Here is a 14636-nt window from a genome sequence, read left to right on the forward strand (position 1 = left end):
CCCCTTTGTCACCTCCTTACGTCCTCTTCACAATTTACTTTCCTATCTTTGTGTTGTCAGCAAATTTAGCAACCATACCTTCAGTCCTTTTATCCAAACCATTTTCCAGAAATTGTAAAAGGTTTTGGCCCAGCACTGATCCCTGTGGCACATCGCTTGTCATGTGCTGCCAACCAGAAAACTACTGATTTATGCCAACTCTTTCCTGTTAGCTAGCCAATCTTCAATCCATGCCAATGTTACCCCCTGCACTATGAGCTTTTATTTTACATCAATCTTTAATGTGGCACCTTATCAAATGCCTTCTGGAAATCTGAGTACTTTATCCACAGCACGTGACTACTTCAAAGAATTCCAATAAATTGGTGAAACATGATTTAGCTTTCACAAAACCATGCTGACTCAGCCTAATTGCCCCGAATGTTTCCAATCCTGCTGTAACATCTTTAATAATGGCCTCTGACTTTTCCCTATGACAGATGTTAAGCTAACTGGCCTATAGTTTCCCACTTTGTCTCCTTCCCTTGTTGAATAAAGGAGTTACATTTGTAATTTTCCAATGCAAGGAACCTTCCCTGAATCAAAGTAATTTTGGAAAATTAAAACCAATACATCAACTATCTCATTAGTCACTTCTTTCAAGACGTTAGGGTGAAGTCTATCCAGACCCTAGGATTGTCAGTCTGCAGCCCCAACGATTTGCTCAATACCACTTCCCTGGTGAGTGTAATTTTCCTGAGTTCCTCCCTCACTGCCATTTCCTGATTTTGTTACTTGTGCTCTCTATAGTAAAGACCAATGCAAAATACAAATGCAGATTCAGGAAGCTGTTTCAAGATAGATGGGTAATGTCACTATAATGCTTCACTAAGTTTATTGTTTATATCATGTACAAGTACTTTCAGCAATACTGTGGAAGATCATTTTATAAAGGCAAGTAAGTGACAGGATAAAACAGGAGAAAGTATATAACCATTAAAATATGGTGCCACAGACTCAAAACTTCACAATGCTTTCTTGAATTACTTCAGAGGCAGCAAACAATGTGTGAAGTCTATATATCTGTTTGTCATGTGGCAAAAAGAAACATTTCTAAAATAGTTGAGCTCAGTCAGCTTGTATGTCAGTTCCTTTGAAGCAGTACTGGCAGTTTTGAGGGTTCAAATATATGTTTCATATGCAATAGAGGCTGAATAATTCTCCTTGCAGCATTTACATTAAGATCAAGATCGAAAGACTGATAGAGAGAACACGATCTACATTAAATACTCCAGATATCCAACAGCCAAGACAAACATTAAAACCCGCTGTACTTGAAATCATCAAATCAGGTCTTTCTTTTCAGCAAAATGGAAGAAATGATGAAGTTTTTCATCTTGCAATCATCAGGATAAACAAGAACATCAAATTTCAAACAATCAACAATTTATACCACTGGGGAATAAGGATGCTGACTGGTTGGCAAGTCGACATTGGATTGGCCTCTTATGGCAACATCTCAGCCAGTGTCAATCAGCACTCATGCGGTACAAATTGTTGCTCTCTTTGAAATTTGGCATTCTTGCATTTGTCCTGATGAATGCAAGATGAAAAGGTTTCAGCAATATTCTGGATTACCAAAAAAATCTGACCATCAGTCCTAAACTCTGGAAGGAGACTTCCAAAAATTTAAGAGACAACAGCCGAGGGCACAATAGGGAAGGATCTAAGATGGAGGAATAAGAAAATGGAGTATAAAATACAAAGTATTTACACATAGTGACTGCAAATTACACAGCTTGTATACAATTCAGCGATTGCCAGGACTTAGCGAGGTGGTCCTTCATTCTCACTGCTGCCTGCACATTCTGGTGGAAGGAGCCTCCGGGCATTGGATTTCACCCATGGATGTTCCATCACACCCTTGAGGGGAAGTCTCAGTCCTGGATTATGTCGAAGCAATTGGCTGATTAGAGTCTTGGCACCCTCTGACATGCTAGCTGGAAAATGGATGTCAACCTGAAAAATTCATACACTGGATATTTGATTCCGTTTTGAGGAACAGTAAAGATCAATAACACTGAGTTTGTAAAAAACAGATTCAAAGACAATACCAAACTAGCCTTGCTGGATGACAAGCTGATAAGATGGTCATCATCACACTTTATATCACCACCTGTTCAGAACAGTGAGCTCCAAATGTACTATTGGACACAGGCCAGGGTTAAATTAACACAAATCCAGTTATAGCTACTCACCTTGCAGATCTTCCTATATGTCTCCTGGTGGGAAGGTGATTCGAATGGAGGGTGTCCTACCAGGAACTCGTAGCACAGGATTCCCAGGCACCACAAGTCCACTTTTTCATCATGCAATCGCCCTTCAACCATTTCTGGAGGCAGGTAATCCAAAGTGCCACACAAAGTCTTTCTTCTGCAGGGATTTGATATAATAGGATCAGATAAAACTTGAAAGCTTGGAGACAGCTCACCAATCACCCACCCAAATCCACCACGATGTTGCTACCAGTAAAACCCGAAGTGTGATTCAGTAAAGTACAACAGCGCACATCTTCCTGAACCGCGTGTGGGAGCTACAAGCAAAGACAGTTTTTCCTACATCTGCTATATCACTCATTCAGATTATACCCGACGCTGAACAAAGAAAGCTTCAGATGATAGGGCGGCGGTAGTTGAACTGCTACCTCAGTGCCAGGGACACGGGTTAGATTCTGGCCTTGGGTGGCGTTTGTACGTTCTCCCATGTCTGATTGGGTTTCCTCTGGGTGCTCTTGTTCCTCCCCCGCCCCCCCCCCCCCCCCCCCCCCCCCCACACACACACAATCCAAAGATGTGCATGATAATGGATAGGCCATGCTAAATTGCCCCTTAGTGTCCAGGATGTGGAGGTTGGGTGGCGTTACAAGGATAAGGCAGTGGGGAGCGGGCCTAGGCAGGATGCTCTTTCAGAAGGTCGGCACAGACCCGATATTCTAGATTCTTTCAATATCAGATCAAAATAAGTACATTATGAACTTTCCACCCACAGGCACACTTCCAACAAGAGTGAAAGCAAAGGCAAAAAAGAGGCTTTGGTAAGCAGGGAAGGGGGATGGTATGGTACAAGGCTTGAGGGAGTTCCAAATGGTGTGTGTAACAGTTCAAACGCCAACAATAGTACAGAGAACAGGTAGACATGTGTACAGTCGGAGGACATCTCAGATCCAGGACACAGATCATTTAAACAAACATTTGATAATAGATTATATATATTAATGGCTTTAATGTAGGGATAGAAATGTTCTGGAGACAACTTTGCAGACAACACTAAAATAGGTGGGAAAACAAGTTGCAATGAGGAAATAAGACATTTACAAATGGATAAGGATAAGTTAGGCGAGTGGGGCCACATTCTGGCAGAACGAATTTAACGTGGATAGGTGTGGGATTATCCATTTTGGTCGGAGGAATAAAAAGGCAACTTATCTAAACGGAGAGAAACGTCAAAATGTTTCAGCATCTCCCTTTGCATGAATCTCAGAAAGCTAGTATACAGGTGCAGCAGGTAATAAGGAAGGCAAATGGAATTTTGGCATTAATTGCTAATGGAATATAGTATAAAAGTAGAGAGGTGCTGTCGCAACGTATAGGGCAGGGTTTTTCAAAGTGCGGGTCGCCACCCATGGGTAGGTTGCAGGGCGATCTGTCTTGGCGTTCCCAATCGTGGGAGAAGCACCCAACAGGCACTATGGTATTTAAATTGAGAATGGCAGCAGCCACTGGCCATAAGTGGCAGCAGTGAGCAGGTCATGCACCCTGCACATACACTTGACATCAAGCACCCTATACAAAACGTGCTTTTGTCACCAAATCACGGGAATCTGCTGGAGAAAGCTGCTCAGGAGAATCTACACAGCAGAACAGAGTTCTAGGGCTCTGGTGAACAGCCTACAAAAAAAAAAAAAAACACTCTGGAACAAAGCAGTACAAAGATGATTTCTTGAGGTATAGTTTTGTCAACTGCCAATACAAATAAGGATGCAAAGCCCATGTGTGTTTTATGCAGGGAAGTACTGGTAAATGAAGAAAAAGTTTCAGGTTTTGAAAGGGGTGAAAAATTCCTTTTGAGGTTGAGATCCCAGAGTCAGTTATTAGTTTACAGCTAACTCCAAATGAAAAGATTAAGCTGCTATACCCGACCTGTGACAGCACATTAAACACACACCAAAAGTCCATGAGGCTGTCAGCATTCTGGTGTAGTGTCTCCCAGGAGTATCCAGTGAAGAGTAAAACAAGCATTTTTTTTGCTATTGCCCTTCACGACAACCTATATGAGAGAGAGGTTGGATTTTCTGAGATGAATGTGGAGATGCCGGCGCTGTACTGGGATGGGCAGAGTAAGAAGTCTCACAACACCAGGTTAAAGTCCAACAGGTTTATTTGAAATCTCAAGCTTTCGGAGCACTGCTCCTTCATCAGATGAAGGAGCAATCTAAAGATGTGCAGGTTAGGTGGACTGGCCATGCTAAATTGCCGCTTGGTGTCTAATGGGTTACGGGGACAGGGTAGAAGCGTGGGATTAACTAGGGTGTTCAGTCCAAGGGCCGTTGCTGACGCAATGGGCTGAATGGCCTCCTTCTGCACTGTAGATTCTATGATAAGCAAAGGTCGGCAGATTGGCAAAAGTGGGACCCGGGAAAATAAGTTTGAAAAACACTGGTATAGGTGTGATTGCATCTGCAGTACTGTACAGAAGAACTTTGATCCCCTTATTTGAGGAAGAATATAAATGCATTAGAGGCAGTTCAGAGAAGGTTCCCTAGATTGATTCCAGGGATGAAGGATTTGTCTTATGAAAAGGTTGAGCAGTTTAGGCCTATACTCGCTGGAGTTTAGCAGAATGAGAGATCTAATGGAGGTATAGAAGATGCTAAAGGGGATTGGCAGGATAGACAGAGTGGATGTTTCCTTTTGCTGGAAGAGGCCATAGTTCTGGGCGAAGGGGTGACAAAAAATCAGAAGGAATTACTTCACTCAAAGGGTTGTGAATCTCTGGAATTCTCTACCCCAGAATGCAGTGGGCACCCGAACACTAAACAAATTTGAGGAGATAGGTTTTTAATTAGTTGCGGGACGAAGAGTTATGGGGAGCAGGCAGGAAGGTGGCGATAAGGCCAAGATGAGATCAAAGAACATTACAACACAGGAACAGTCCGATCGGCCCCCAGGCCTGCGCCAATCCAGATTCCTTATTTAAACCTACTACTTATTGCCCAAACAATCTGTAACCTTCCATTTCCTGCCCGTTCATGTCTATCAAGATACATCTTAAATGTTGCTATCGTGCCGGCCTCCGCCACCACTAGCAACACATTCCAGGCACCCACCACCCTCTGCGTGAAAAACGTTCCCCACACTTCTCCCCTAAACTTCCCCTTGAACCTGTGCCCCTCTCACCATGACCCTGTGCCCCCTTGTAATTGAGTCTTCCACCCCGAGAAAAAGCTTCTGACTATTCACCCTCTCTATACCTCTCGTAATTTTGTAGACCCGAATCGGGTCTCCCCTCAGCCTCTGCCTTTCTAGTGAAAACAATCAGTTTATTCAACCTCTCCTCCCAGCTAATACCCTCCAGACCAGGCAACATCCTGGTAAACCTTCTTTGCACTCCCTCCAAAGCATCTACAAAAGGTTTTATACATCTGCCAATGTACTCAATGCCCTGGCCGAAGAAGGCAAGCAGTCGTATGCCTTCTTGACCACATGGGTCATATTGAATGGCGGAGCAGGCTCAAAGGGTGAATTGCCTACTCCTATGTTCAGGAGCCCAGCAGAGCTCAACAGGCACAAAAACGACAAGAAAGCAAAATAGTTGATACTGGAAACACTTAGAAGGTCTGGCAGCATCTACAGAGAGGTTTCCCAGTTCTGATCAAAAGCCACAGACCTGAAACGTTAACGGATAGCATCTCTGCAGATGTCACCAGGCCAGTTGAGTACATCCAATGTTTTATTTGTGCTACAGATTTATGTGTGTGATCCTTGCCAGTACGTACAGTGCCTATTTGTGTCTCTGTCTCTTGTAACAAACCGATCCATCTTCACAGTGCCTTGCTTGCCAGCAGCTATAAAATGGAAGAAGCTCTCTTCCCGTGATTTGGTGGCAAAAGCACGTTTTGTATAGGGTGCTTGATGTCAAGTGTACGTGCAGGGTGCATGACTTGCTAACTGGTGATACAGGTTGGTGTATTGGAAAACCTGCCGTGATTTGTAAGTTGTAATTTGTGGAAAGATCAGGCAGTGATGAAGCCATCGACTCAAGTCGCTGAATGAAGACTTGAATCAGGATCTGGGTAAGATGGCGATAGAGGAGGTATTTGAAGTGGATGTCTGTGATCTGGGTTGACAAACCAGGTGTGGAATAGGAACTCGGCTAGTGCCAAATAGGGCACCAAAGATCTGTATCCACATCACTATGGAGATTTTACAATGAACTGGAGGTAAGTTCTAACAGAAAGTACAACTTGTTTATTCTCCTGTCCGGCACTGAAGACAGCTTAGGGTTGACTTTGGCTCATATTTCCTGATCTATTGCCCGTTGTAAACTACTTTTAAATTTCCATGGACCAACATATGAAAGACCGACTAATTCTCAATAGTATTATATCTGAATTTTGTACGCAAAGCTCTCTTCAATTGGTGCTTTTCCAACTAAAACGATAAATAAGTTTCAAACCCACATGCTTGAATCCGGTCCAGTGTGCTCTCTAATTTCAATCTGCTATGCCCGGCCTGTGTATTACTTTAAAGATTTATGGGCGGCACGGTGCCTCACAGTGCCAGGGACCCAGGTTCAATTCCGGCCTCGAGTGACTGTCTGTGTGGAGTTTGCACTTTCTCCCAGTGTCTGCGTGGGTTGCCTCTGGGTGCTCCGGTTTCCTCCACAGTCCAAAGATGTGCAGGTTAGGTGGATTAGCCATGCTAAATTGCCCCTTAGTGTCCTAAAGGTTAAGTAGAGCTACTTCGTTATGGGGATAGGGTGGAGGCATGAGTTTAAGTCGGGTGCTCTTTCCAAGGGCCGGTGCAGACTCGATGGGCCGAATGGCCTCCATCATGCACTAAGGAATTCTATGATTGCCACATTGTGAACACCACATAAGGAACACAATGTTTGCTCCCTACACAGTATATTCCTGACCATCTTAAGATGATTGAATAAAGAACAAACAAAAGTACAGCACAGGACTATTCCTCTTTCCCTTCGGCCCTCCAAGCCCGTGTCAATCTGCTGCCCATCTGACCTAAAACCTAAATCGAGAACAGGCATCAAAATGACAATGAGTTTTTTGGTACTTCTACAGGTCACTGCAATTGATGATTCTCACAAACCTTGATGACGGAGCGTGCACAGACCACCCAAAGTCAGCTATTTTCAGCTCCCCACGCAGGCCTAGCAACAGATTCTCTGGCTTGATATCTCTGTGAATCACCTTCTTTAAATGGCAATAACGCAATGCGTCCGCCAGCTCCAACATGTACTGCAATATTCAAATAAAAATAAACATGTTCAGCATCACCCACTTTCTGCTCTTTAAAAATCCAAATTAAATAAATCATTTAAAATAGCCAGCATGTTAGAATCACTCGGCATCATCAGAACCAGTGTCAAATTTAGTCATCTTTCGAGTGAAGAGTGTCAGTAATCTGGTGAATAAAGTTGGAGTTGAAGCTCTTCGACAGTCAGAGGAATCTGGATTGATGATAAGAAGAGTCATCTTCTTAGTGTTTAACGATCTGATCCAACAAGCCAGATAAACTTTGATATATTTTTGGCACTCTACTCATTTCAATGCAGATTTATAAGGCATTAAAATTAATCTTTGTTCACGCTATTTAGATGTTTCAAACAATCATAGTAAATACTGGAGCTGAGGAGAGAATTATTCTGGGGTCAACAGTTGAACTAATGATACCACCAATAAATAAATTAAATTTAAATTTAAAAGCCTCAGTTAAACAAGGTGGAATTACAGAAATCTCAGTCAATTCAGCAGTTCAACAGGACTAATTCCATAATCAACCCCCAAATCCAGCACTCAAACAAACGGCTGTTCTCACACATCTTTGGGACTGCCCATGTACTGCAGAATGCATTTATATGAAAGATATTGATCTTAAGCTGATAGCTGCAGTATAAGTTGGGCCCCAGACGAGCAATGTCCATTAGCAGTTCCTCACAAATTCACAACCTTAAACATGCTGCTTCACTGGGAAATGTTCGAAAACATTCACCTCTAATCTCTGGTATTGCTTTCCCTCCCAGCAACTGAATAAATGCCATCATTGAAGGTTACAGTGAAAAACACCAGGTAACAGGATAGAAATAACACCATCATAACAGAATTATGTATCATTTTACAATGTGTAATGATGCTATCATATATTGATCTTTACTCACAGTGGCACTCTGCTGCTCACTGAAGCAGCCATGCTTCTGCAACTCTTTGTACAGCTCTCCTCGAGGGGCATATTCTAACATCAGGTAAATTCTTGTCCGATCAAAGAAATAATTGTAAAGTCTCAAGATATTTGGATGCCTGAAATTGAAAGAGTAGTGCATTAGTGCTGTTAGCAATGAACAACTAGAAGGGCCGGCACGGTGGCACAGTGGTTAGCACTGCTGTCTCACGGCACTGTGAACCCGGGTTTGATCCCGGCCCGTCTGTGTGGAGCTTGCAAATTTTCCCAGTGTCTGCGTGTGTTTCACCTCCACAACCCAAAGATGTGCAGGGTTGGTGGATTGGCCAGACCAAATTGGGAAAAAAAAATCATGGACAACCAGAAACCACAGGTTCTAGAACCATCTGTCTTCAAATGGGAATCACTTGTCAGCTCACGGTGGATCAAATTCCACCGAGACTGTGAAACAAACTTATTCAATTCATGAGTGGATTCGGGTAAACCCATTTTTGGGAGCTTTTAGGGGAGAGGTAGTTTATATGTTCAGATACAAATGAAACATCCACTCACTTTACAGAATGGAAACAAATCATTATTCCAGCCTTATGATTGTGAATATAGCACTTGAGCAAGTTATATATCTGTGAGACCAGGAGCAGAAGCTAATGTATGGAGATAAAAGACACAAGTTTGGTTCATGTTTGAAGTCTAGAATAAATCCCTCAAAGGTTAAAGCCCAGAAATGGATTTTGCCGGATCAATTGAAATATGTAAATGGTGTTAACATATAAATCAAGGGCAATCTAATTCAATGGCAGAAAAGGCTTGAGACGGAATGGCAATCCTCCTGTTCCTACGTTGGCAAAATGTGCAAGATGTTAAAATTATTTTTCCAGTGGCATAGAGGTGTGCAAGGATAAATTAAGAGAAACAAGACACTGACTTACTTGAGATGAGACTGAATTTCAACTTCTCTTCGGAGTTGATGCTCCACATTCTCTTTCTCAAGGTGGGACTTGAAAAGCACTTTCAGTGCCAGGATAAACTTTGATTCCCGTTCTCGAGCCATGTACACATTTCCAAATTTGCCTTTTCCAAGAGGGCGCCCAATATCAAAGTTTTCAATGGACCAGTTTCTGATTTCAAAAAACAAAATTCCATTAGTGGGTGCAAATGTAAAATTCAAAACATACCGAGACCCAGAATGCAATAGGATCAAAATATGGAAGGGTCAGAAAAACAAAACCAAAGACTCAAACTGTGGATACAACATACTTTTATACCCAATTTTGTATCGGAGGAGTTTTTCCCCACGTGGGACAGAACTCAGGTGAGGTATTTAAAAGATCAGTAAGAAGTCTTACAACACCAGGTTAAAGTCCAACAGGTTTGTTTCGATGTCACTAGCTTTCGGAGCGCTGTTCCTTCCTCAGGTGAATGAAGAGGTATGTTCCAGAAACATATATATATATATATATATATATATAGACAGATTCAAAGATGCCAGACAATGCTTGGAATGTGAGCATTAGCAGGTGATTAAATCTTTACAGATCCAGAGATGGGGTAACCCCAGGTTAAAGAGGTGTGAATTGTCTCAAGCCAGGACAGTTGGTAGGATTTCGCAGGCCAGATGGTGGGGGATGAATGTAATGTGACATGAATCCCAGGTCCCGGTTGAGGCCGCACTCATGTGTGCGGAACTTGGCTATAAGTTTCTGCTCGGCGATTCTGCGTTGTCGCGGGTCCTGAAGGCCGCCTTGGAGAACGCTTACCCGGAGATCAGAGGCTGAATGCCCTTGACTGCTGAAGTGTTCCCCGATTGGAAGGGAACATTCCTGCCTGGTGATTGTCACGCGATGTCCGTTCATTTGTTGTCGCAGCGTCTGCATGGTCTCGCCAATGTACCACGCTTCTGGACATCCTTTCCTGCAGCGTATGAGGTAGACATCGTTGGCCGAGTCGCACGAGTATGTACCGCATACCTGGTGGTGTTCTTACGTGTAATGGTGGTATCCATGTCGATGATCTGGCAGGTCTTGCAGAGATTGCCATGGCAGGGTTGTGTGGTGTCGTGGTCACGGTTCTGAAGGCTGGGTAGTTTGCTGTAAACAATGGTTTGTTTGAGGTTGCGCGGTTGTTTGAAGGCAAGTAGTGGGGGTGTGGGGATGACCTTGGCAAGATGTTCATCTTCATCAATGACGTGTTGAAGGCTGTGAAGAAGATGTCGTAGTTTCTCCGCTCCGGGAAAGTACTGGAGTACTGAAAGTACTTCACAGCCTTCAACATGTGTCTATATGTTTCTGAACATACCTCTTCATTCACCTGAGGAAGGAGCAGACAGAGGGGGGAGACGCAGACAGAGAGGGGGGGAGAGACGCAGACGGGGGGGTGGGGGGGGGGGGGGGGAGGGAGACGCAGACAGGGGGGGGGGGGGGGGAAAGAGATGCAGACAGAGGGGGGAAGGAAAGAGACGCAGACAGGGGGTGGGGGGGGGGGAAGAGATGCAGCCGGGGGGGGAGGGGGAGACGCAGCCAGAGGGGGGGGGGGCAGAGACGCAGCCAGAGGGGGGGGGGGGGGGGAAGAGAGAGAGACGCAGTGGGGGGGGGGGGGGGGGGAGGGAGAGAGAGACGCAGCCGGGGGGGGGGGGGGGGGGAAGAGAGAGTGAGAGACGCAGCCAGGGGTGGGGGGGGGTGGAGAGGAAACGCAGCCGGGGGGGGGGGGGGGGGGGGGGGCGGAGAAGAGAGAGACGCAGCTAGATTTGGGGGGGGGGGGGGGGGGGGGGGAGGAGAGACAGACGCAGGCCGGGGGGGGAGACGCAGCCAGGGGGGGGGGGGAGAGAGGAGACGCAGCCGGGGGGGGGGGGGGGGGAGGAGACGCAGCCAGAGAGGGGGGGGGAGAGAGAGAGGAGACGCAGCCAGAGGGGGGGGGGGGGGGGGGGAAGAGAGGAGACGCAGCCAGAGGAGGGGGGGGGGGGGGAGACGCAGCCAGAGGGGGGGGGGGGGGGGAGAGAGAGACGCAGCCAGAGAGAGGGGGGGGGGGGGGCGGGGAAGAGAGAGAGACGCAGCCAGAGAGAGGGGGGGGGGGAAGAGAGAGGAGACGCAGCCAGAGGGGGGGGGGGGGGGGGGAAGAGAGACGCAGCCAGAGGGGGGGGGGGGGGGGGGGGGAAGAGAGACGCAGCCAGAGGGGGGGGGGGGGGAGAGAGACGCAGCCAGGGGGGGGGGGGGAGAGAGACAAAGCCAGAGGGGGGGAGACGCAGCCAGAGGGGGGGAGACGCAGCCAGAGGGGGGGGAGACGCAGCCAGAGGGGGGGAGACGCAGCCAGAGGGGGGGAGACGCAGCCAGAGGGGGGGAGACGCAGCCAGAGGGGGGGAGACGCAGCCAGAGGGGGGGAGACGCAGCCAGAGGGGGGGAGACGCAGCCAGAGGGGGGGAGACGCAGCCAGAGGGGGGGAGACGCAGCCAGAGGGGGGGAGACGCAGCCAGAGGGGGGGAGACGCAGCCAGAGGGGGGGAGACGCAGCCAGAGGGGGGGAGACGCAGCCAGAGGGGGGGAGACGCAGCCAGAGGGGGGGAGACGCAGCCAGAGGGGGGGAGACGCAGCCAGAGGGGGGGAGACGCAGCCAGAGGGGGGGAGACGCAGCCAGAGGGGGGGAGACGCAGCCAGAGGGGGGGAGACGCAGCCAGAGGGGGGGAGACGCAGCCAGAGGGGGGGAGACGCAGCCAGAGGGGGGGAGGCGCAGCCAGGGGGGGGACGGGGACGCAGCCAGGGGGGGGACGGGGACGCAGCCAGGGGGGGGACGGGGACGCAGCCAGGGGGGGGACGGGGACGCAGCCAGGGGGGGGACGGGGACGCAGCCAGGGGGGGGACGGGGACGGGGAGAGGAGACGCAGCCGGGGGGGGGGGGGGAGAGACACAGCCAGAGGGGGGGGGGGGGGAAGAGACGCAGCCAGATGGGGGGGGGGGGGGGGGGGGAAGAGACGCAGCCGGGGGGGGGGGTGAGACGCAGCCAGAGGGGGGGGGGGGGGGGGGTTGAGACGCAGCCCGGGGGGGGGGGGGGGAAGAGACGCAGCCAGAGGGGGGGGGGGTTGAGACGCAGCCGGGGGGGGGGGGCGTGGAGACGCAGCCAGAGACGGAGTGAACTGGGATCTCACTGGTGCATCGCTATTCAAAATACCCTCTGCTAGAAAAATATAACACAACCCTTGTGCTTTTGGTCAATGTGTCAAATATTATGCTGTACGTGACATCAAGTATGATGCATTACAGGAAGTACTGTAGCCACCTTGGGGTGGCCACTTCCAACTAGGTAGAGAAACTCGCAAAGCCTAGCGGGTAAAATGGACAAGCCAAGACTCGGGCAGGCTCAGTGCCTGAAATGCATATTTGTAAGCAAGAAGTCCAGACAGTATCAAAACTCTGTCCAATTAACATTTTAATGGAGCCAATTAGCATTTGATGGCCCATCTTCACCAAAACAAACGACTGGTACTCGAGCAACCGAGGCAGTCCCAGACATTTCGGCACCACCACTCCCTGTTCAAGGGAAATACAAACAACGTGGTCAATGACCGCTTGGGACAAGCCCAGCCATCCAGATCCCCGCCCACTTATTGGCTAAGGAATCAAACAGATTGATCACGGATCACATAATTAATAAGGCACCAAATCGAAGGATCACCCAAAAGAGCACGAACCCCCCCCCCCCGGGAGTATAAGAAGAATAATTTGCCATATGTTCGCTCTCTCATGGCCTTGGTACCCCGGTCACGGCCATCGCCAAGTGCAGCAACACCAGAAGCAAGAACAGGTTCAATGTCCGCTACCAGACGGATGAGCCCAGCTGAGCCCGAGAGATCCAGAAGCGAACAGCGGCCACTGTTTTCTGACCTAAGCCAGGTGCCTGAAGTTAAGTACAGGTTGTCTTAATCGATAGGTGTCGTTAACTAGTAGTGTTTATGTTGCATGACTAATTGTGTGTAAATAAAGTACCCTTGACCTTGAACTAACTAACTGGTGTTTGGCTCTTTGATCAATAGCCAGTTGAAACTTGTGGTGGTATCATTTGATACCTGGCGACTCTAAGCATTAGGACATAGATAACATAGAAAAAAGGCAAATTCACTGATTGCCATAATTGGAACAGAGCCACAGAAAAGACAAGTAAAAGAAACTCGCATCGGTTATAAACGTTACTGCACTCCGGTCATTTTTAGGACTGGTTGTATGTCGTAGGAACCACATAGACGGATTTGCCACAAAAGCAGCCCCACTTTCTGAGCTCCTAAAGAAATATGCCCCATGGAAATGGCTTCCACAGCACATGGCGCCATGGATGCATTGAAACGCGCCTTGAGCACAGTGCCCGCTTTGCAAGCCCCAGATCCACACTCCCTATACGCGATAGAGGTAGCGACCACAGACCGAACCCTATTGGCCATACTCCTGCAAGAAAGGCACGATTGTCTAGGATCCGTAGCCTACGCCTTACGAGTCTTCGATCCGGTGGAACAGGGATTTTCAGCCTGCAAGAGGCACCCGTTAGCAGTTTTCTGGACGGTACAGTATTTCTCGGACATAACCGGACTCAACCCAGTAACCATTTTGACCGAGCACACCCTGACACAGCTTTTATTGGATGGCAGACTAAAAGACGGCACAGTAAGCCAAATGCGAGCAGCACGATGGACCCTATTCCTACAGGGACGCGCCATCACTGTAAAACAGACAAAAACACATAAGTTTCTGGCTGATAATTTGTACTATGCAGGAACCCCACGAGTGCGAGATCATAACCCCCAGGCACAGCACAGGCCCCTTTGTTCCCAAATCAGTAGCAAGAAAGACAGGTATCGGACCCCAGCCCACAGACAAAGCACTGAGATTTTACATAGATGGCTCCTCCACAGTCCTGGAGGGAAAAAGGATAACAGGCTGTGGTATTTATGTAGAGGACGCGCTTTAGAAGAGATAGCTTTAAAGTTGCCTGGACATTTAGGTTCACAGGCAGCCGAGTTAGCAGCCATTGCTTACATTGTCCAGCACCCCGATTCATTCCCGACCCCTGTAGACATATATTCGGACAGCTTGTACGTCTGCAACAGCCTAACAGAAATCCAACCCCTGTGGGAATCGAGAGGATTTATTTCCGCCGACGGAAAATCTCTACCCTCAGCCCCCCTGCTCAAACATATCCTTTA

At 47.9% G+C, this 14636-nt stretch overlaps 1 protein-coding gene across 1 annotated transcript in view; it reads right to left on the bottom strand.

The window, feature by feature from the left end:
• Positions 1-830: 830 nt before the first annotated feature.
• Positions 831-14636, bottom strand: part of LOC140386635 (aurora kinase C-like) — a 50035-nt gene continuing 36229 nt past the window's right edge. The window contains exons 4-8 of the mRNA XM_072469136.1: positions 9386-9574; positions 8437-8575; positions 7368-7516; positions 2238-2412; positions 831-1998 (exon numbers count right to left, since the gene is read on the bottom strand). Coding sequence (XP_072325237.1) covers positions 1807-1998; positions 2238-2412; positions 7368-7516; positions 8437-8575; positions 9386-9574 — 844 coding nt within the window. The 3' untranslated portion in view covers positions 831-1806. The remainder of the gene's footprint in view (positions 1999-2237; positions 2413-7367; positions 7517-8436; positions 8576-9385; positions 9575-14636) is intronic.

This window comes from Scyliorhinus torazame, chromosome 12 (genome assembly GCF_047496885.1).
Source record: "Scyliorhinus torazame isolate Kashiwa2021f chromosome 12, sScyTor2.1, whole genome shotgun sequence".
Classification (NCBI taxonomy): Eukaryota; Metazoa; Chordata; class Chondrichthyes; order Carcharhiniformes; family Scyliorhinidae; genus Scyliorhinus; species Scyliorhinus torazame.